Below are 24701 nucleotides of genomic sequence, written 5' to 3'. Positions count from 1 at the left end.
AGCGTGCAAAGACAAGCTATAGCATAGAAAGTTGCAAAAACGTCCAAAAACACAATAATATAACATGTCGAAAAAATGACCAAAAAAGCAAGGCTATAGTAAGGCAAAAATGTCAAAATTCGACCCATCCTAAAAACAGCTGAAAACAGTTTAAAATCAACCAAAATAGCGTACTGAAACACGCCATAGCAAAGAAAGTTGCAACAACGTCCAAAAACACTGTAATATAGCATGTCGAAAAAATGACCCAAAAAGCAAGGCTATAGTATGGCAAAATTGTCAAAATTTGACACGTTCCAAAAACAGCTGGAAACACTTCTAAACCACCTTAAATAGCGTGCCAAAACATGCCATAGCAAAGAAAGTTGCAAAAACGTCCAAAAACACAATAATATAACATGTCGAAAAAATGACCAAAAAAGCAAGGCTATAGTAAGGCAAAAATGTCAAAATTCGACCCATCCTAAAAACAGCTGAAAACAGTTTAAAATCAACTAAAATAGCGTGCCAAAACATGCCATAGTATAGAAAGTTGCAACAACTTCCAAAAACACCATAATATAGCATGTTGAAAAAATGACCCAAAAAGCAAGGCTATAGTAAGCCAAAAATGTCAAAATTCGACACGTCCCAAAAACAGCTGGAAACACTTGTAAACCATCTTAAACAGCGTGCTGAAACACGCCATCGCAAAAAAAGTTGCAAACACATCCAAAAACATCAAAATATAGCATGTCGAAAAAATGACCCAAAAAGCAAGGCTATAGTATGGCAAAAATGTCAAAATTTGACAAGTCCCAAAAACAGCTGGAAACACTTCTAAACCACCTTAAATAGCGTACTGAAACTGGCTATAGCATAAAAAGTTACAAAAACGTCCAAAAACACCATGAAATAGCATGTCGAAAAAAAGACCCAAAAAGCAAGGCTATAGTAAGGCAAAAATGTCAAAACTTGACCCCTCATAAAAATAGCTGAAAACAGTTTAAAACCACCTAAAATAGCGTGCCAAAACATGCCATAGCATAGAAAGTTGCAAAAACATCCAAAAACACCATAATATAGCATGTCAAAAAAAATGACCCAAAAAGCAAGGCTATAGTAAGGCAAAAATGTCAAAACTTGACCCCTCCCAAAAATAGCTGAAAACAGTTTAAAACCACATAAAATACCGTGCAAAGACATGCCATAGCATAGAAAGTTGCAAAAACGTCCAAAAACACCATAATATAGCATGTTGAAAAAATGACCCAAAAAGCAAGGCAAAAATGTCAAAACTCGACCCATCCTAAAAACAGCTGAAAACAGTTTAAAACCAACTAAAATAGCGTGCCAAAACATGCCATAGCATCGAAAGTTGCAAAAACGTCCAAAAACACCATAATATAGCATGTCGAAAAAATGACCAAAAAAGCAAGGCTATAGTAAGGCAAAAATGGCCAAATTTGACAAGTCCCAAAAACAACTGGAAACACTTGTAAACCACCTTAAATAGCGTGCTGAAACACACCATAGCAAAGAAAGTTGAAAAAAAAGCCAAAAACATCAAAATATAGCATGTTGAAAAAGTGACCCAAAAAGCAAGGCTATAGTATGGCAACAATGTCAAAATTTGAGACATCCCAAAAACTGCTGGAAACACTTGTAAACCACCTTAAATAGCATGCTAAAACACACTATAGCAAAGAAAGTTGCAAAAACAGCCAAAAACATCAAAATATAGCATGTCGACAAAATCACCCAAAAATGCAAGGCTATAGTAAGGCAAAACTGTCAAAATTTGACACGTCCTAAAAACAGCTGGAAACACTTCTAAACCACCTTAAATAGTGTGCTGAAACACGCCATAGCAAAGAAAGTTGCAAAAACGTCCAAAAACACCATAATATAGCATGTTGAAAAAGTGACCCAAAAAGCAAGGCAACAATGTCAAAATTTGAGACATCCCAAAAACTGCTGGAAACACTTGTAAACCACCTTAAATAGCATGCTAAAACACACTATAGCAAAGAAAGTTGCAAAAACAGCCAAAAACATCAAAATATAGCATGTCGACAAAATCACCCAAAAATGCAAGGCTATAGTAAGGCAAAATTGTCAAAATTTGACACGTCCTAAAAACAGCTGGAAACACTTCTAAACCACCTTAAATAGTGTGCTGAAACACGCCATAGCAAAGAAAGTTGCAAAAACGTCCAAAAACACCATAATGTAGCATATATATATATATTAGTGCTGGGCCGTTAACGGCGTTAACGTGCTGCGTTAACGCGGGATTCTTATCGCGCGATAAACTATTCACTAAGTTGGGTCTATACAGTGAGCAAGGCACCAATTTCACTGTAGCGCGGATGTATACCTGGTCGAATTACGCGGAGGGGGCGTGAACAAGGCGGAAGCTGGTCTGCCTGAGTGACTGGAGTGATTAGGCTCAAGCCGTGTCACAAAGCTGCTGACTGTTAATGGTCTTCTTCATGACCTCTAATGTAGGCCCACAGTTCAGTTAGGGTCATGTTATCAGAGGCTGCGCCCTCTGCTGTTCATTCCAGTTAGCAGGAAAAAGCTTTTTCCACATGGAGACAGAACCTGTGTTCCTAAATGTCTGTGTTTAACAAAATAAAAAAAAAAGTTAAACACCAAAGTAAATCTTATGGAACATTATTTTTCTTTACCAAATATTGTAGTAGAACAGCTTTCTCAAGCATTTTGTGATGCATTTTCATCATCTAGATAGATAGATATTATTTTGAATGTCTTTGGCAAAATTCAAATCTATAATTTTAATCTAGATTAATCTAGATTAACTACAGGATTGCAGTGAGATTAATCTAGATTAAAAAAATTAATCTATGCCCAGCACTAATATATATATATAGCAATATTGCATGTTGATAAAATGACCGAAAATGCAGTAGTATTTTATGGCGACAAAAGTCAAATTTTGACTGCTCCAAAAAATGGCTGAAAACAACATAGAATGCTTGTAGAGACACCTCATAGTGTACAAATTTTTTATGTAGTAGTATTCGTGGTTGTGTTTTTTGATTTGCGGTAATGTTTTGCAGGTCAGGGCCAACATCGAACATCTGAAAACCGCCTTAAATAACGTGCCAAGACACGCCATAGTATAGAATGTTGCAATAATTGATCTTAATATAGCATGTTGAGAAAACAACCAAAATTGCCACACTATAGTGTTGCGATAAATGTCAAAATATGAAATATCCCCAAAACTGCTGAAAACAACTGAAAACCACCTAAAACAGCGTACGAAGACAAGTCATAGCATAGAATGCTGATGAGTGATCTTTCTGAAATCCACAACCTATATCTCCTATCTAAAGAGCATTAACCTCAAAGTTTTGTCACCGCACCAGGTCACCAGATGGTTGATCTCCCACCTGTAGGCGGACTCATCCCCACCAGAGATGAGTCTAATGCCGGTGGTGTCATCCGCAAACTTGAGCTTGACAGACTGGTAAATTGAGGAGCAGCTGTTCGTATACATGGAGAAGAGCAGAGGACAAAGAACGCAGCCTTGACGGGAGCCCGTGCTGATCGTTCTGCTGTCAGAAACATGCTTCCCCAGCTTTACCTGCTGTTTCCTCTCAAACAGGAAGTCTGTGATCCACCTGCAGGTGAAGTCAGACACGTTCAGTTTGGAGAGCACAGCTGGGATTGTTGTGTTAAAAGCAGAGCTGAAATCCACAAACAGGATCCTAGCTTAGATTTCTGCCTAGTCCAGGTGCTCGAAGATGTGGAGAGCCAGATTGACAGCGTAATGAAATAAAATGCATAAACTAGCATGTCAGAAAAGCATCTGAAACCGACATAGTATACCTTGTGAAAACATGTCATGCATAGCCAGTCAAACAGTATGTTGAAAAGATGGTTGAAAACAACACACTGTAGTTTGTCTAAAAATGTCAAATTTTGACATGTCAAAAAAAAGACATATTATACCTTGTGAACACGTCATACAATAACACGTTTAAAAAGTGGCCTAAAACATCATAAATAGCATGTCAAAAAAATTACATCTTATTAAAGTATGGCAAAAAATGTCAAAATATGACATGTCGAAAAAATAGCTGAGAACAAAATTAAATAGCATGTCGAGACACATGATAGTATAGAATGTTGAAAAAACAGCCAAAAACATTATAATATAGCATGTTGAAAAAACAAGCGAAAACACGATAATATAGCATGACAAAAAATGTCGAAAAAACAGCTGAAAACCATAGTATAACATGTCAAGACACGTCATAGTCTAGAATTTTGCAATAACGGCCAAAAACATAATATAGCGTGTTCAAATAAATGACTGACAATGACACAGTATAGTATGGCAAAAAATGTCAAATTTTGTTATCAAAAAAGTGCTTAAACAACATATTATACTTTGTCAAGACATAGTATAATATAGCATGTTCAAATAATGGCCAAAGACGACATAAAATACAATGCCTAAAAAAAAATGTTTTTCAACATTTACTATACTCTCTAGTTATTACATGATTTTGGACAACATACTAACTCATCTCTGGTGGGGTTGATGTGTTTTCATGATTTTGGACGACATACTATACTATGATGTTTTTTCATGGTTCTTGACGCCATACTATATTATGAAGCTTTTTCATGATTTTGGACGACATACTCAACTATGATGTTCTTTCAGTATTTTGGACAACATACTATACTATGACATTTTTCAAGTTTTTGGATTACATACTATACTATGATGTTCAATATTTTTGACATACTATATACTATGATAAGGCATGCCTGAAAAACTTCCCACTGTATACATTGCACACGGTGAGTAAGTCATATAAAAACTGTTATGTAAGGAGTGATGTATACCTTTTAAAACCAAATAAATACACTGGTGTCTTCTTTCTCTTACAGTGGCATTACAAACCTTCCTGAAGTTATAATAGAAGAACTACCCATCTAAGTAAACATTATCTAAATACACTGTCAAGCTCTGGTTTTTACAAGGTCTATTATGCAAGGAAACATCTGCACAGTGATTAAATACCAGTTAAACAACTGTCACACAGCTGGAAATGCCACCAAATAGTATTTATTGCTGTTGACAATGATACTTTACTCTCCTTAAGAGCTCTGTTTTCTTGTTGGCGTATTGGACTGACATGTATGCTCACAGAAGTTAAGGACAGGGATAAATGTAGAAGCACAATGAAAAGCACATAGACAAAGAGCAGACAGACATGCACGATCTGTTCTGTTTAGATGATCAGACCACTCAGACAGCTGCAAAGCAACACCACTCCCGTACTTCCAGAAAAGGTGCATGATAGGAACAAAATAAAACAAAAAGATTTTTTTTTTACTGTGCCAGCACACAAAATTATATGACAATTCTTGACTTCAATTATTTTTATGATTAATTACTGTTCTCTATTTTTCAAATGTTTGTGAGCATATAAATATGTATTACTGATGATGTGTAGTGGTACAAAGTACTAGCATGAGAATTCTTTCATACAACAGATGTTTTTTTGTGAGTTTCTTTTTTTTCTAGTTCTTATTGAGGGTTGGGGTTACTGGTACTGCTGTCACATTGGGCCCTATTTAGACAATCTATAGCGTATGGTCTAAAGCTCATGACGTAAATGCATTTTGGGCGTGCCTAAATCCAATTTGCTAGTTGAACAGCAGATAAGCTGGGCACTAGGTGCAGCGCACGGCGCAGAGGGGTTTTTATTTAGACTCTGAATTAGTCATGGGGGGGTTTGGCCGAAACAAGAATCATGTCGTATGCTGTAAAACCCTCTGAGGCAAACAGTGTTTCGTGATAATGGACTTTATAAATAAGATTGAATTGAATTGAAACTGAAATTGAATTGAGTTGAAGGTGCGCAAGCAGATCATTTGCAGAAGCAGCAGATATCCGCCGAAAGCAGCAGAGGTAAAGCAGGCATGAGAGGACCCAGGTCCCATCATTTTAGGAACCTCCATAACGGCCTTACAATGCAGAAAAGTGTACAATGATGTTAGGGGGAGGGGTAAACAAAGCTTGCTGCTCAGGGTAAAACATACGCAGAAAGGGGAGGAGCCAGCTGATCTCTCAGTGCACGTGTTGGTGCTGGCATATTTGGGTTAACTGGTATTGGCATATGCAGTTCAGCCACACGCCTTCCTTCGTCCTGTGATTTGCCCTCATTTATTTATGTCCAAGAGACATCCATGACGCATATCAATGTTGTGCAACACACACTTTGAGGGCTGTATTGTGATGTTCCACCTGATTTATCCAAACATCTGAACCTCATGCAAGAGCATCTTGCTATCTGCATAACCCGCCTTTTAAATAGCAGGAAACAGACTGCGCCTTTGACTTTGGATCGGCTTTTATTTGGCCAATGGTGCATTTGCTTTCTGTTGCCTCAGAATAGGAATCCACCAACAGCGTGCCTACCACACCCCACTTTAAGACCGACATGCCCAGGGGCGCACAGATAGGCGCAGGTAAATTTGTTATTTAAAGGATGTGGGCGTCAGGCGTTAAAATGACAAATACGCCAGTCTGACACTAGCAATGACACTCGCTGCGCCGTGTGCTGCCTAGAGATAGAGCCCATTGTGTTTCTGCTTCCAATAATCCAAATCTTTATAAATCCAATAGGTTGCTTTGTAGAAGCAAGGTATCATGTTCTAGGCTCTGCGTAGAAAGGAGATCTTGAGCGAGTCTGGGATGACTAACTGCTCAGCGTGGAGGACAGGGGGAAGTGAGTAGTGAAATGTGACAGGAAACACTCGCCGCACATCCATGAGGAGTTGTGGAGGCAGATCGTCAGAACGTCCTTTAAGAAGCCCCTAGAAAAGCAAAGACAGAGATCATTGACATGAGACACAATCCTTTAACTGGTAAACACACTGAAATATACCCAGCTGCAAACAATACCTGGACATTGCGGATAAAATTCAATGTAACTCTCTCATCAAGGTCACTGTTGGGAGTGTAGAGAGTCAGGATCTTCACAATCTGTGAAATAAAACAGAAACCAACAAGAAGTTTTTGCACCTTAACTGTACAACAGTGTGTAATCTCATTTAGCTAGCTGCAGACAGACAGAGACTCACCTGCTGGCTGGACAGGGCAGTGCAGGTCTGAACAAGAGCCTGTGCCTCCGCCTCAGTCTTTTTCCCAGCCTGCAGCAGCTGAACAGCCTGGATGAGAGGCTCTAGTGTCGCCGCAGCTCCCCCTGTCAGAAGACTTCGGCTCCGCAGCCACTCCTCCAGTAGACTCACATTGTAGCTTAGTGACAGGAGAAAGGCAGACTAATTAAAAAGGACTAAATCTTCACACAAATAACTAAACCTAAACTAAACTAGATTTAAAAAAATAATAAAAATAATTTTTAAAAAAAAGAATAATGGAAAAAAGGTGGCATGCTATGAGATAAAAGTAAAATGTCACGGTACACTATGCAATGAAAATAAGATTTAAAAAGTTTGTCATACTATACTATGACTTTCTTGCATGATTTTGGACGAACTACTATACTTAATACAATAAGTACAATACTATCTTTTTTTTCTTGATTTTGACAGGATGCTAAACGGTGATGTGTTTTATAGATTTTTGAGCTCATACTATACAGTTATATTCATTTCATTTGGTTTTGGGCAACATGGTTTTGCTATACTATGACTTTTTAATGACTTTGACAACATATTACACTATGATTTCTGAAGACATTCTATAATAGGGCCTTTTTTCATAATTTTTGACGACATAATATACTGTGAGGTTTTTCATGATTTTGGATGACATATTTTACTGTGGCGTTTTTTAATAATGTTGGTTGTCATACCAAACAATGCTGTTTTTCATTGATTTTTGATAACATACCACACCATAGTGTTTTTTTTCGTGATTTTTGATGACACACTTAATTATGAAGTTTCATCATGAATTTATGACATCTCTTCGTGATTTTGGACGTCATACCACACTATGATGTATATTTCTGACTTGTGATGACATACTATACTTTGATGGGTTTTTTTCATAATTTGGGATGACATACCATACTATGATGGTTTCTTTTCATGATTTTGGTCAACATACTATACTATAACATTTTTTTATTGATTTTGGACGACATGCTTTAATTTGAAGTTTCATCGTGATTTAGCTTTCATTTCATATCCCATCAGGTTTTTTCATGATTTTGGTCGAAATAATATACTATGAATATTCATACAGATATTCCCTACCTGCCAGAATGACCTACTCTATTTTTAAACTACATTTATAGATTTATAAGCTTTTTCTGAAGACATGTCCTACCTGACAGAATGAGCTACTTTACTTTGACTACATACATACAGCGAGATATTTCTTATCTGACAAAACGATCTACTCTACGTTTTACTACAGTTATAGAGGTATTTCATCATTCTGATAGATAATTCTGATTTGAGAGAAGGATCTACTCTATTTTTTTATCTATGATTACGAGGGTCGTAGGTCATTCTTAGAGTTCTTCCCTACCTGACAGAATGACCTCCTCTATTTTAACTACATTTATAGCATAAGTGGGTCACTCTGATGACATTTCCTACCTAGTCGATTGAGTTATTTTACATTTAACTGCATTTATGGGGGTCGAATTTCTGGAAGAAAGCTGCATGCCTTTATACATGAAAAATGTTGCATTAATGTAGATTTTTCTGTGTATATTTCTACCGTATTTGCATGCCACGACTCCAGCAGCACATGTCTTTCCTAAGCAGAAGGCTGTTGAGAGCGGAGGCAGAAATATGGTAGGTGAGCTGATGGAAGGCCTGATCCATCTGCGTCGGGGGCAGAGCCTGGCGGGACAAAGCGGCGTGAAGGGCTCCCAGCTCCCTCAGCACCGCCGCCATTGTGGGAGCATCACCTCCCACGGTCCTGGGGTCTGAGCCTGCTCGTTTTCTGGAAGTTCCCAACTTTAATGCAGAGCCAGACAGACCTGGGATGGTCTCGCTCTCCAACAGAGAGGGGACTGAGGGAGAGAGGGAGCAGCAAGTAATTGGTAAGGGGAACAGTGGAGGGAAAAGCCCTAAAAACCCAAAATTATTGTCAAATATTGTCTTCATCTCTTAACATGTAATAGCTTTAATGGATTATTATAGCTGTTAAAACTTTTTGTATCACTGCCTGGAGAAATCCACTTTTCAAGCCCCTGGAGGGTTTTGGGCAATTCTCCATCAAATTCTTTCCTTATGCATTGTATAATCTTGTTTTTTTATTTGAAGAAATAAAAAAAATCAGAAGAGAATGAACAGCATCAGTGTTGTCTTTGTTACAGCGGTACCTATGATGTTTTGGAGGCGTTTTTCAGTGATGGAGAGGAGCTGCTGATAGGCCTGGATACAGAGGTCACTGAGGGCGCGGATCACGTCACTCAGATCAACAGTCAGTGGAGCGAGTTCGTCTGAGTCAAGGGTCTGAAAAATGATAAGCCTGCATATTCATTCATGCATTAAATGATATCAATAAATCACAAACTACTATGTTGATTAATTATATTCAGCAGAGAGTTGACTGTGTGCAAGATGACACAGTCTGTTTTTTGAAGATACATTTGAGTCAATAAGATACAAATAATAATAAATACCTGTTTTGGAGAGTGCTGGGTCAACAGGTCGTGCAACAAATAGGCGTTTTTAAGCCACAGAGCTGTCATTTCCACATCATTGCTATGTTTCTGCAGGGACAGAGAGAAAGAAAAGAGGTTACAGTGACATTGGATATCAACACTAAATGATGAAGTGAAATTAATAACTAATTTCATTTACGTATATGTGTGTGTGTGTGTGTGTGTGTGTGAGAGAGAGAGAGTTGGACTTTGCTGCTATTTAGTTTGTCCTTTGGGGCCAGATTGCTGGTCAAAACAATCCAAAACAATCACATGAAAGTGGTTCAAAGTCAGCAGTCGATGCTTCTCTGTAAGTGACATGATGCGATCCGCCCTCACACATTGAACCTCAGCCATATGGTGCACCAAAGCAAACCCAGGTTACCTTCAGAGCTGCCTTCATAGCAGTGACAGCGGCGCTGCAGAGTGAGCGAGCCTGAGTCTGGTCTCCACTGCAGTCGGCCTGACGAACGCACAGGAAGAGCACGCTGGCAGGCAGGCCAGGAGGTAGAGACAGGGCGATGTCAACACGGATGTCTGGACCACAGACAGAAGAGAGCAGAAATGGCAGCGTAAACACAACTAGGTCATATTTGTAATATAGTTTTTGTTCATGTTTACTGTTTCCTGTCTCACCTGTGATGAGGTTCTTGATGAGCTTGGTTTCATCTCTCTTCCTACATTCCAGCAAACCAGTGACTGTTGCTGGCTTCGGTTGAGATGGACAGGAGGGCGTCACTGGGGTGAAAGCTGAGGGGACAACTGGAGAGAGAAAACGGTGTAACACAAACTGAGACAGCAGCATCAACAACAAAAAAATCATAAAATACACAGATGGAAGAGGAGACAAGATAACTGGACAGTTGATACTTCATATGCTTTACTACTATTTTCTGAATATGGAGTGGAAAGGGTCATCTGCTCTCAGTTGCATTTTAACATAATTTATAGAAGCAATAAATGTTAATGATCTAAATGTATCTGTATACTGTGATGTTGTTTAAGACTTCCTATTTCATGAATGTTATATTTTCAGTGCTAAAGAAAAAAATATACATTAAACATTTAATTCTGAAAGTGAACAGCAAACCAAAAGCTCTGAATTAAAGCTTTTAATAAAAGTGTACCTTGTGTCAGGAGTCGTCTGAGTGAGACTGTGTTTCTAAGCTCCTTCAGCTCTCGCCTCAGTCTCACACACTCCTGCTCTCTGGCCTCAAGTAGTTCCTTTAAACACAAACACGCTCACATTTAGGATTTGTGTCTCATAGCTAATGATCTAAACCTCAAAGACTTTCAGTCAAAACAGCAGGAAAAAGCTTCAACTTTTCAACAAGATTACTAACAGCTGGTATTTTCTCGCTCCTACTTTATCGAGTGTTGAGTGATTGTTTCAGACAGAAGTGATGAGTGATTAGTGAAGAGGTAAAAAGAGACTTTGGTAAAGATGGAAGCATAATTAATTAAGTCAGGGGAGGAAAAGGTGAAACATCAACATATGTACTAAAAAGAAAAGATCATTAAGACTCACTGAGCTGATTTCTTAATGTTTACATAATCTTTTAGCAAAACCCTTCATGCACTACGGATGACGGATGTCCTCATAAGTCGATACCTGTCGCTGTGCAGCGGAGGAAGAACTGGAGATCACTTGACTAAGCTGACACTTCAGAGCCTCCAGCTCCTCCTCCCTCTGAATGCTCTGGCTACGCAGCTGGCTCTCCAGAAACCTGACTCAGACGAGGGCAAGAGGACCACAGAGTTCATCCACAAAATATAAAATCGCAGCATTAAAGCAGCAGTGTGTAGGATTTAGTGGCATCAAGTGTGCTACTCTTCCGAGCATATAGTGATCAAGATAACAATGGCCAATGGGGAACGAAAATGTGTCCAGATAAAATACAAGTAATGAAATTCAGCGAACCTATTGAGCCCTGATCAAGCCTGAGGAACAGCTTGCTGTTACTCATAAAATAGGTCAGAGTTGAGTGAAGATTTGCCAAAATAAAGCCAGGGCGAGCAGTTTTCCAAATGACACATCACTTAGCCTGCTTGCTAATGCACGCAGAGGGACATTTTCATTTGGAAACACTGAAACAATCTGACGTTCCATCACTCGTTCATATCATATCCAGTTAAGAAGAGCTGGTTTCAAATGCAAAAATGCAAATGCCCTGTCAGTGTTTGGTTTGTTCTGGGCTACTGTAGGACAAAATGGCAATATCTGTGGAAGAGGACATGGTAGGTAACAATGGTTCATTCTAAGGTCATAAATACACAATGATTCTTATTTTCGGGTGATAATAAATGTATAAAAACATAGTTAGGAATATTATATACCATTTGTGCCAATATATCACTCTAAATCCTACACACATGACCTTTAAACTGAAAGGGAAGCAAGCTGATACACTAGTGAGAGACTGACTTGTTGGCCACTCGCACAGCATCGTATGCATGTGCCAGGTCCTCTCCTTTCATCTTCACTGCCGGGATTTTGGCCACATCCATCCTCTCCATCAACTGGTCCTGTCAATGCAAAATGACCTGATTAGATTGTGCTGCAAGTTGAAAAAACACCCAGATCCTGTTGGTCAACAATCACAAAAAGGGGAAAAATGCTGCAAAATAAAATGTATTTGAGCTTGAGGTAGGTTTTGTGACATTTCTCTTTGAGTTTCCGACTCCTACACTCTCACCATTGGCGTGTCGTAGCTCCAAACTGAGACTCTCCTCTCCAAGGAGGGAGACGTCACACTGACCTTGCGGACCTCCTCTGGAGAAGGGAAGGCAGATGGGAAGGGTGACAGTGAGAGCGGGGTGAGAGACTGGGGTGACAGCGGAGTGGGAGATGGAGAGAGAGGAGAGAGAGGCTCCAAGCTGAGACTCTGACTGGAGTCCGTCCTTCTGTGGCCTCTGGTGCGCTGTTATGAGGAGAGAAAATACCCTTAGCAATGAGGATGAAAGTTTTTCGATGAAAAGGTACTTTTGTAAAAGTATTTAAGCGTGTCTGTAGGTGTAGTTATGAACCTCTGTGAGCAGACTCATCTCTCTGAGGTTGTCGTATCTCTGCTCCAGTCTGGTGAACTCTCTCAGGAGACCCTGATACTTTCTCCTCTCTTCATCCAGCTCCGCCCTCAGAGCTGCACTCGCCTGAGACACAGCCTGCTGCACACGCTCTGCACACACAACGAAAAAAAACAAAGGGTGACAGAAAAACAAAAGGTTTACCTATGAAATAATACAGACTGTATGATGCTGCAAAGTGGGAACTTACCTTCTTCTGCATTTTCTTGTTCAAGCAAGCGAGCAGAGATATCGTCTCTCTGTTTGCAAAAACTTTCCTTTTCTGTCTGCAGAGCTTGCAACTCCTTAAAAAAATATGAGAAAATAAACAAAACTCCTGAAAATCATAATCTGATCTTAAAACAGCTGGTCAGGGAAAAGAACATTTTAGCGTTGGGGTGTCCACAGGTCTCACAAGCTTAAATTTAATGCTTTTTAAGACCCTTTCAAGAATATTTATTGACCAAATATAACCCTTTCAAATCTGAATCTCCATCCCTTTCCTTGTGTTGTCTTCAGATGCTGAAAATTTATGTCAATATGATAATTCAATTCAATTTTTAGCACTTTTTTCCCCAGGTAAATTTTTTCTTTGTTTTTTCTTACTCCTCTTTTTTGTTTTTTTTTTGCCTTTTTTTTTTTACATCTTATTAATATCTTGCATCTTGCCATTTCTTTAGTTGTTTATTGCCTTCTTCTTCTCTCTATTCTTCTTCTTCTTGCCATGTTTTTGAAAGAAATAAAGCCAGTTCACTTAAGTTTCAAAGGGTTAAGACTGATTTTTGCGCAAATTATCTATTTCTTATCCAAGCAATGTAGGTAAGTATTAATGTAAGTAGTAGTGAGTTATTTTAATGTACATTTTACTAATGGGTAAGTGCAAGTATAGAGTAGAGTATTAAGTTAAGATGTAGCTTTAAAGACATGTAACATAAAACCTTCATAAGGAAGAGCTTGACTTGTTTTGAAAAGCAAATTACAAAATGCATGAATAAAATAAAATTAAATGTTTGTTGCAATTCTGACCTCACAAATGCAAAGACCTTTTATTAACTTTTAGGGCCTAATATCTAAAAAATAATATTTAAGATATTTTAGGACTTTTTAAGGACCTGCAGACACCCTCATTTCAGGACATCTGGTATTGTTTAATTATAACACAAACACCAGCACAGAGTAAAATGTGTCAAGTTATTCTTGGGTTAGTAGACCTACTTGTGTGAGTTGCAGGATCTCCTGGGCAGCCTTCTCCTCAGCTCTCCTCCTTTCCTCCACCTCCTTCTCGCTGATGACTGGGACAGGCTGGGGCTTCTCCTGTTTCTGGCTCTCTAGTTTCTGTACCGTCGCCCTCAAAGCCTCCAGCTCAGCACGGCCGGCCTCTCGCTCTGCATGCAGGGTGTCTCTCAAAGCTGCGCTCTCCCTGGCCTGTACATAAAAAACATAAGTTTATCCAATAAAAATGACCTCTTGAAACAGGCGTTTTAGAGCTTACAAGGATCACATCTCAGGATCAAACTCTTCACCCACCTGCTGGTCCGCTCTCAGCTGCAGCTGCATCAGTTTGACTTCCATGCCCTTGTTGAGCTCTCTGTACCTCTCCACTGAGCGGGCCTCCGTCTTTAATTTCATCAGTTCTCTCCTGGCGGCCCTGCGGCGTACGCAGCACTGCATGAACACCACCGCCATACGCACTCGCCTGTACACCTTCCTCGCCAACCACCCGCGCACTCTCGCCTGAAGCAACACAGCAGCTCGCTCCTCCAACAGCTAAAGAAGGAGCATAGGGGTTTACATTTTTCAACAGGTTATCTATATATAACTTAACTCTTCTAAACAGATCAATGTCAAAGAAAAAGGGGTTAAAAACTCATGGAGCGCAGACGAAGGTTGTTTTTCAAAGTAATAATTAGGCAAGTAATAATTCGGGCTGTAATAAAATGCTGACCTGTCTGTATCTGCGGCGTGCCAGTGTGCCCCTGGTGAAGGCCTGGATGGTGATGGTGGCCTGTCGGATCATGAGGAACAACTGTCTGACCACCACCATGCGGTAGGTCTTCTGAATTACTAAAGCAGCCTTAGTGTAGCGCAGGGTCAGGGCCAGTCTGCAGCAAGAATGATAATTTTGGTAATTTTGTTTTGTAAACTGATAAAGTTTACACAAAATACAGAGGAATAACAGGCATGGTACTATTTTTCTAGTTTACACAGATGATTGTACAGCGTAAAATACTTTATAGCTCACCTGAAATAGTCCCAAACGTAAACCTGGCATCACTAAACCGAATAAATCATTAATGCCTTTAGAATATATTATAAAATATATTATATATTCCCCTTCAAGAAATAAAATGGCTCAGTGTACCAGATAGAATATATTTATCTTTCCCTCTCTCTCCCACACACAGACGCACACATATCCTTTTCTCTCCTCACCGTCTGGCCAGAGCTCCTCTGCAGTATCTCTGTATGGTGACAGTTGCCCAGCAGATCCTGGTGTATCTGATCCGTGCCAGCCATCCTCTGACCCGGCTCTGGATGATCACAGCCGCAACACGCAGCCGCTCAGCTCTCAGCCTCTCCAGAAGAGCCACCTGACCAGCCCGGAAAAATACTTTGGTCTTTCCAAAGCAGTACTGGTCTGGGTCTTTGATGAGCTGAGGCAGGGTCCGTCTGCAGGAGGCCTGAGCCTGCTCATGGCTCTGAGGACCTGGAAGCAGAAGACGGTACCTGCTGAAGAACTCCTCGTACGTCCATCTGGAAGATTTTGAACAGAAATCTTAGAAAGTTTCGTCATTTCTGTTTCATACAGTTTGTTGAAATTTGTTTGATATTTGCTTTGTTCTTTTTTGGTGATGCATTTTTAATTGTAATGTAATTGGATTTTACCACAATTACGTTGGAGTATTCCGCTAAAGTCTAAGTGCTCGATCTGTATTACAGCTTTACAGAAAGTTAGATGAATGTACTCGCCTGGATGGAAAACCTGCAGCACTGATGCGAATCGTCTCCAGCACCCCACAGGCTCTCAACTGCTGGACTGTCCTCCTGGGGTCAAACCTAACAAAGCAAGTCTGTTAGGCTGTTTGGTGCACACAGCAGGTGTCGGCAAAAGACAAAATCAAATGCATGAATTTGTAATTTTGCAAACATAGGCTGAACAAAGTCATACATAAAAGGTTCTTTGAGGTCGTTGGGTTTAATGCAGCGGACATAGTGAGGAGTGGTGCTGTTCAGGGTGTCCATTAGCATCTGTAGGGACTGACGGAACTAAAAGGCACCAAAAACATTATGTTGTTTTAATATTGCTACACCAAGAATTAACCATTTGAAAGCTAAAAAAATTGGTTTGAATTTTTTCAACATGGGGAGAATGCAACAACCAACTTATAAAGACAAAAAAAAATGTAATAATGTTCCAAAAAAATTATCAGATAATAATACGATATATATATATATATATATATGTATGTATATATATTACAATATTTTACTGGACTTTTTTTCTTATTTTTTGGATAATTTTTTTTACAGTCCTCCCCTCTTTTTTAAAGCTAATTTTTAAGTACTTTTTTACTGGTTTCTTGCAATTTGTGGTACATTTCTTGTCAAGTCAGTCATTGCTTTTCTCCCTATGTTTTCAAAAGAACTTGAACCATTTTGCTCTGGTTTTAAAGGGTCAAATAATTTGTGAACGAATGAGAAAACTGATGTCAATCCAGGTTTTAAAGGGTTAAGTGAACCAAAAAACACCACACACAACCACACAACTACACAAACACATCATAATGGCTCACCTGGAAGCCCACCGTCAGCTTATGTTCTCTGGTGGCTCTTTTCCCTGAACGAACACTTCCATTAGCCACAGAGGAAACGTTTCCCTGCTGCTGGAACAACTCAGCCACCAGCTCAGACTGACACACACATGAACACACACACACAGACAAGTAAGTGATCAAACAGTCACACTGACACTAATGAAAATTAAAATGTGACACATATCTACCTGACTGGCTTTAAGAATGTTAATGAGCTCCTCAAAGACTGTGTCTCGATTCTTCCCTAAAAAGCCATAGCATTCATACTGCACCTGATGAAAAAAGGGAAAAAATGGTTAATTTACTTGAAAAGAAAATTTTTCAGTCCGAAAACAGATATCATTGCATGCAATTATCCATGTGCACTTGGTGGAAATATTTTTTGAACTGTTCAGTTTTGCATCTAGTTTGTACTATTTTCATTGTTCTTTCTGCTTTATTTATCTTTTAGATACCTTGCTTTGATATCTCTTTGCTGTTGTAATAATGTAAATTTCCCCTTTGTGAAGACTAGTTAAGGATTATCTTATCTTCCTTAAGCTTTTGTGTGTTGACCTTCAATACTCACTGTGTCAGCGAAGTGCAGAACGATGAAGGCACTGTTGGACATGCGAGGTTTCTGGAAGTGAGGGTGGGGCTTGCCGGTCAGGTGTTGGTCATACAGCTTCCGTACCCAGCTCTCATCTGAACCTTTGGGCATCTGATCGTAAACACGGAAATCGATCACTGAGGTTTAAGCGTGGGAGAATATCACTAAAACCAGCAAGTTAAAAAATAAAAAAAGATCGAGTGCTTAAAAAAACAGCCATTTTTAAGTTAGCATGCATGTGAATAGACAGATAAAATGATAAGACGTGGAGAGGGGAAAGAGGGATGGCATGACTGACCCTGCACTCCTCATCTAAAAGGTCAAACAGGCCCAGTTGTCCCTCTATGAGATTGATGCACTGCTGATTGTCACTGAACTCAATCCTGCTCCAGGCCAGCTCCTCTCGGACGTACTCCTCCTGCTCGAGGTGGAACACATGCTGCACACGAACACAAAATAAAAGCATAAAACTTAAAGATTGAAAAAAAATTAAATACCTATAAACAAATAGTTAAAGAAGGCAGATTACACACAGTTAGTTTTGCTATAAAGAACAGATTATCACAGTCTGTGCTTGTTTCTTTCACAACAGGGAGGCCACGATAAAGCAGCATTTCCTCCTGCATTTCGATACAATAAGGAAGTTTTATTCCCAAAAATCAGATCAATATAATGTAATTTTGAAAACCTGTTCAAAACCCTCTAAAAAAAAGTACACCATACTGCAGAACAGAAAGAGTATGTCACACATGACACCATGACATCACAGCCCCATACATGTTTTGGATTTTAGGCATTTCCAGGATTTTAGGATGCTTCTCAGATTTTAGGACATTTCTAGGATGTTAAGACATTTCTAGGATTTGAGGACATTTCTGTGACATTTCTAGGATTTTAGGACCTTTCTCGGATTTTAGGACATTTTAGGACACACACACTGGTAGTTTTTTTTTCTTAACAAGTTCTGTTTTGATGCTGTTTTATGCACTCTGGCATCTTACATATACTTAAAGTACAAAAACAATTCCCAGTGTGAATCACTTTATTTTTATTGTGAATTAGAAAGTGGTTGGGGGGCCACCCATCACCCTATCAGGGGCCAGATTTGGCCCTCTGACTATAACTTAAGTATCACTGCCATAAGGGTTTAATAAAAATATTTGGCTACTGGCACGTGCAAGTACAATGTCTCACCCACCAAAACGCAGAGGGACAGAAGACATGTTGTCTGCCTGTCACATGACTTACCCTGTTGAATTGCTGTTGCAGTTTTTCATTTGCATAATTTATACAGAACTGCTCAAAACTGTTCCGGTCAAAGGTCTCGAATCTGCTCAGAGAGAGAAGACTTGTCAGTCCAACTATGAAAACACACTTCTGACTAAACATAAAAACAGACTTTGGAGTGTAATAAAGCCACAATATATATATATATATATGTATATATATATATATATATATATATATATATATATATATATATATATATATATGGTGTCACAAAGCTCATCACTCACCCATAGATGTCAAGTACACCGATAAAGGATTTGGCCTGTCCCCTCTGGCTCCGCAGAGCAGAGTTGAGCCTCTGGACGGTCCATGTAAACAGCTGACCATAGATATGTTTGGCCAGTGCATCTCTGGCTTCTACGGCCTGCTGGCCAGGCACAGGCTTGACCAGCATCTCTCCCCCTACAGCCAGTCTGCGATGACACAGCCAGTGGGCCATCTGAGGGCCCTCCACTCCTAAGAGCTTAGAGAAGACATCCAGAGGACGGTCATCTGCCTGGGAAATGACAAAAGGACTTAGATTATTCACTGACAGAGCAAACAGGAAGAAAGTTTAGAGAGAAAAAGTTTTTTTTAAAGAACTCCAATTGAAAGGAGACACTGAAAGTAAATTTCTCACATCTATGTAGCTGCGGTCAGAACTTCTTCCACTGGCTTGAATGTTGACGTTCCCCAGGTGCAGAACAGCTGACAGGATCCTGAATAGCTCCATCTGCTGGTCAGGCTGCACACCTGCAATTTCAACAAATACATCATATTAAAGGTTTTAACCCTTTGAAACCTGGATTGACTTCACTTTTTTTGTGCTGTGTTCAGAAACCTTTGACAAGTATTTAAACCTTTAGAGCCCAAGCACATTTGATTTGAATTCTTTTGAAAAAACACGGGGGAAAAAAGGCATTGAGCAACTTGCCAAGAAAGTGAAATTAGTCGATTTAAAATTTTTTTTTTTTTTTTTTTAAAAAGCTAGGTAAAACCTTTGTTGCATCCTCAAACATCATAGTGCGTGCATTGTACTTGTGTGTGAGTGCAATTACTCTACCCAGGATGGTGAAAGCACTGCGAGTGCGTTCAAAGTCCGACAAATCATCAGTACCAGGAATCTCCATCTCTCCCCCCTGCCTGGTGTAGTGGAAATGCTCAGGTGCATCTGCAGGAAAAACACAAAGCAAAGTTAGCAACCTTCACACTACAATATACAAAACGTTATCAACACAGTGACTGGACAACATGCAGACATGGTAACATTTTGAGAACAAGCTGAGCGGGTTGTTTGTGATGAAGTCTCACCCAGTTTCAGGGATCGCATTTCAGGCAACTCTCTGGAGGCACACAGCTGGTAGAAGATGTGGTAGTTCCTCTCTGCTGAGGCCTTACATGCACATAAACATACGAGTCACAAACAGCAAACATTTCTCATCTTAATAAATAAATCATTTTTATGTCTTCCTTATCATTCTTGCAAAAGAACTTACTTGAAAGACAACCCTTGACTTCTCCAGTAAATACGTCCTCATGTTTGCCCCAATGATGTCCCCTTTTCTGCCAAAGCCAATCTCAATGTACTTCCCAAAACGACTACTGTTGTCATTCCGGGTGGTTTTAGCATTTCCAATAGACTGTAGACAAAAGTGTTATGTATCTTTAAAAAATATTAATATTTGACAGGAGAATTTTAATTTCTAAGTGACAAATCTGTCCAGCTAGTCTTCACCTCCATTATTGGGTTGGAAGCCAGAACCTTTTCCTCCACGCTGGTCTGCTGTGCTGCTCCTCCAACCACAGCAAAGTATCGCATGGTGAATTTGGCCGAAACCGTTTTCCCCGAGCCAGACTCTCCACTGATGATGATAGACTGGTTTTTCTCCTCCCTGTACACACAGAAAGCAAAACTAGCACAACTGATACAGTGACATTATCCTCAGACCATCAGTGTTGTTGCAGAACACCAAAGGCAATTTTTTAACTGATGTACATTTTTACAGTTTGAAACGTTCGTGTTTTTTAACAATATTTTTATTGAAGTTTTAACTACACAACAAAAAACGAAAATTTCACATCAATATAGAAATGCACATCCCCTCAAACAGTCACACACTCTAAAAGACAAAAAAAAATTAAAAAATAAAATGAAATAAAATGAAAAATGACGGTAACAATTATTATTATAATAAAAGTAATAGATTATAAATCAGCCAAAATATATAAAATAATTGGTTAAAATGATGAATCAATAAATAAAATAATAATTATGAATAAATAATAATCATCATCATCATGAAAGTAATCAAATACATGGAGATTTTTAAAGAAAAAAGTTTTCTAGTTGTCATAACATAATGATAATAATAATAGTAATAATAATAACATAAGCTTTATTTATATAGCATGTTCCTCAACAAGGTTACAAGGGAGGCAATAACAAGACTTCTAGCCTTTCACATCTGACCTGGTCATGGTGCGGTAGGCTTCCTCGGCCACAGAAAAGATGTGAGGTTCCATGTCAGCCATATCCTGACCGCTGTAAGCATCAATCACTTCCTCTCCATATATAGGGAGCTGGTCATAGGGATTGATGGCAACCAACACAATACCTGGGGGACAGGATAAGAAAGACACATCAGCATAGGACATGGATTTATATCGGCCCCCAGGGACTGTTTGACGCATTTTACATGCTTTTCATTATTTTATTTTATTTATTTTTTTGATAATTTTGGTTATGTTCATGCATATGCAATAGACTTTGGCAAGGTTTTGTATTTTTGCTTAAGCTTTTATGCTCAGCTCCTACGATAAGTCTAAAATACACTGTGTACACAAAATGGTTACATTCATACTGTGAGGTGAAAACTATGTGCCAACATATGTGTGTATTATTCTTGGGTGTCATTCTGGGCTTTTGTCTTGGAATCTGTAATTTTTACTATTTTCCATCTGATGATGTCATTTTTTACCATATTTGGCATATAGAGAAAATACATGCTATTTTCACTGGGTACACTGGCATAACCAATGTTGCTGCTAATCACTGACATATCCTAAGCTGTGATTTGAAAAAAATCTACTCCCTTTCCCTCTCTAATGTTTTTTTTTAATTTGGCACTTTGAGCACCAAAAACTGAGTGCCGTGTAGTTCCAATAAATTAATAAGACAGACATCCCTACGGTCGATTATCTCCCACATTCAGTAACTCACACCAAAACAATCTAGACTGATAAATTACACTACAGGTGAGAGGAAACATATGTATTTTTAATATAGGAGGGAACTGTCCCTTCAACTTCAACATTCACAATGTCTCTCTAAACGCAAATCCAAATCAAGAAAACTTTCTAGAACCCACTGTTTGTTTACTCTAAATAACTCTTAATTATTGTAAATAAAAACGCACAGTCATGACAAACACATATTTAAGGTAAACAAGGAGAGTGATTGTGTCTAAATGGGCAGAGTGACTTTTGGAAGACCTCTGAAAAACGAGTCACATCTTGAACAGGTGGCGGTGAGGGAGTTGTTTCCCTTGGCTGAACCTTTGACCCAGTGTAATAAAGTTAGTATTATGAGCTGTAATCACACAGACAGAAGCACACAGGAGCTTCCTGCTAACGGTGTAAATCTGAACTGTCACCAGTGTCGTCCCTTTTTAGTTGTTTTAACTCGACTTCCTTAAAACTCCCTTGGCCATCTGCTTTTACCCGTGCAGTGCTCACCACAGTATGTGTAGATGCTGCTGTAGTCCAGGAATCGAACCCGCAGGTTGTGCAAGACGGCAGGTTCATGTAGGAAGCTGAGAGCTGTCAGATCATTTTCCCCCTCCAGGATGTCCGGGTTCCCCAGTGGTGGCAGATCAGAGGGAGACGCCACCGGGTAACGAGCCTCCTACCAACAGAGGAAAGTTAGGAGATCTTTTAGAGAGACAGAGAGGACAGTGGAGCTTGGCATATGTCCGGGAGGAACACGCTACATGGACAATATAATGTACAGTGTGTCTCACCTTTCCATTAGGGAGCTGTAGCAGTACATATTTCTCTCCAGGACTGTAGTCCTGAAGGAGCAGGGCTGACACCCAAACTGCATCTGGATCAGGAACCCACACACTCGCCCCCTATAGCAAGAGAACATGGATGTACAAAACTAAAATTAAAATTAATAAATAATTAAGAGGGATAAAGATACTGCAGGTTGAACACACTTTTCATGTCCTGGAGCCCCTTGGAGCACAGTAAAGAAGACATTTTTATTGCATAATATGTTATTTTCTGTCCCGACACTGTTCAGGTACATGTTACACGTCCTGGCCTCACCCAGACCAGATATTTGTCACCCATCAGCATAAAAGGCTCCTAAACAGTGTTAAAAATTAACACCGGTCATCCTACTCTAAATTGCTTGCATGGATTAGTCATTATCTTCTTTAAACATATCTAAATCACTTATTAATGTATTCATTTTACAAATGAATTCTCACTCTTATTTTTACCATTTTATACATTATTGACCATCAAGTCTACTGAAATAAGGATTAACAAAAATGTTTTAGCAGATTTTTCACAGTAAATTTATCATTAACTGTAACATAGCAGCTAAAAAATCCAGAGGGGTGATCATTCAGGCACCAAAACATATTTTATGAAAATTTTTATATTTGGGAAAGGGTGTAGACACCATAATGCTACACAATATTAATGCTCACATCATGCGCAATGTTTGTTTTTGTACCATTTCTCTTCTTTTAAACAGACTTACAAGTGCTAAACTTTGCAGCAGAAAAGAATGACATTAAAAATGCATAAAGAAATAAATCAAGTCAGTCTTACCTTGCTGTATAGCTCCAATGATGTCATTATATCTACTTCAAAGCATGCAGGAGGACTTCATTTTAAGATAATCAAAATCAGTGACATCTACACGTCCCTGTGGAGGGAAACTGTCTGTATCCTCCACACCTCTGCAGAGGAGCCACTTTGCGTCCTGGTGACAGTATTTTGCACTTTGTCCGGGCTGACACAGAGGCATGAGGACTGTCAGGTTAACTGTTAATCTGTGGGAGGATGCACTGACTGGATGGAGGGGTTTCTCCATTTGAACGTGCAGAGGGTGAAGCATTACTGCCAGGCAGGGAGGCCCTTGGAACAGTGATTCCTGCTATTTTTTAATAACGGACCCCTTTCATATCACTGAGTGAACTGAAGACCCTTGACTAAGGGAATTCTGATAGATATTATGCATATCATTTTCAATACATAGCAACAACTGCACAGAGTAACCGATGAATTGTAAAATGAACCACAACAGAGCAATTTGGATGAATTCAGAGCAGATGCTTTCCACTGAACATTACATTAGTTTTCCTGATATATGCACTGACTTTTTGCAAAATTGTTTTGTTTTTTTAAATCACCCATACCTAAAACGCTTCCTTTTTTTTTTTTTTTTTTAGAAAAACTTTTTTATCCCTTTATCATGGTCATTCTTCTATTAGCTCTGGTTTCTACTACTTTTATAATGCAGCTCAAGGTTGTTAAACAGAAAGTGAAGGCTCTGTGAGCTCAACTAGTGTTCAGATCTTTACTGTGCCCGTTCACCTTGAATAATCTAAATACATTTTTTTTAAAAATAACTTTATTCAGTTTTCTACACAGAAATGAATAAATATAGGCTTATTGTTTATCATATGCAAATGTTTTTTTAACACCTCTTGACATAATGAAAGCCTCAAAATCCCATGTGACGCTTCACTCTGTGCTGAACAACCTTGTCAACTTGAACTAATATAATGGTCATGCAAAAGGAAGAGTGAAGTATTTCCCCAAAAAGAAGCCTGTTAAGTATGTTGTTTAAAACAAAAAAAATAAAACAGAACTGTATAAAACGTTAGTACAAATATCAGGAAAACTCATCTCTAATGCAAAATTTACAGAAAAGTCAGCTCAAAATTCATCCAAATTTCTTGTTTCATGCAAATTTCCTGCAGCTAAGTATTTGGGTTAAATGTACAGTTCATCAGTTGTTCTGTACTATTACTTTATGCGTTGAAAATAATATGCAATATCCTTAAAATATGTACCTTACTCAGGGGTCGTCAGTTTACTTAATGATAGAAAAGGGATGCCTTAAATGTGTTGGGAACCAGTGCTTTGGTGCTTTGGAAGACTTTTTTTGGGGGGGGGGATTAAGAGGGAAAAGATACTGTGAAATGGTTATCAATGGCATCAAGACACAGGTTTAACCACAGTATGAATATGTTTGGTACTTTAAAATGAAAAAAAAGGACATCG

General features: G+C 39.0%; 1 protein-coding gene across 1 annotated transcript; it reads right to left on the bottom strand.

The window, feature by feature from the left end:
* Window positions 1–5076: 5076 nt before the first annotated feature.
* LOC121963673 (unconventional myosin-Va) lies at window positions 5077–24591 on the bottom strand. The gene is made up of 35 exons (XM_042513947.2): window positions 23241–24591; window positions 22418–22528; window positions 22134–22302; window positions 20869–21013; window positions 20134–20290; window positions 19895–20038; window positions 19710–19791; window positions 19462–19569; window positions 19039–19151; window positions 18647–18915; window positions 18378–18459; window positions 17428–17568; window positions 17109–17240; window positions 16729–16812; window positions 16520–16636; window positions 15895–15992; window positions 15696–15782; window positions 15159–15479; window positions 14671–14827; window positions 14253–14492; window positions 13941–14150; window positions 12937–13030; window positions 12690–12838; window positions 12359–12583; window positions 12088–12188; window positions 11275–11389; window positions 10790–10886; window positions 10299–10424; window positions 10048–10199; window positions 9642–9731; window positions 9339–9471; window positions 8729–9026; window positions 7117–7291; window positions 6938–7018; window positions 5077–6849 (listed from the first exon to the last, which is right to left on the bottom strand). Exons 1-35 carry the CDS (start codon window positions 23265–23267, stop codon window positions 6688–6690), a joined length of 4992 nt encoding a protein of 1663 aa, XP_042369881.2. The 5' UTR covers window positions 23268–24591; the 3' UTR covers window positions 5077–6687.
* Between the last annotated feature and the right edge of the window lie 110 nt (window positions 24592–24701).

The sequence above is a fragment of the Plectropomus leopardus genome, chromosome 5 (assembly GCF_026936395.1).
Source record: "Plectropomus leopardus strain MGB_pleo_1.0 chromosome 5, ASM2693639v1, whole genome shotgun sequence".
Taxonomy (NCBI): domain Eukaryota; kingdom Metazoa; phylum Chordata; class Actinopteri; order Perciformes; family Serranidae; genus Plectropomus; species Plectropomus leopardus.
This window is presented reverse-complemented; position numbering and strand designations above follow the sequence as displayed.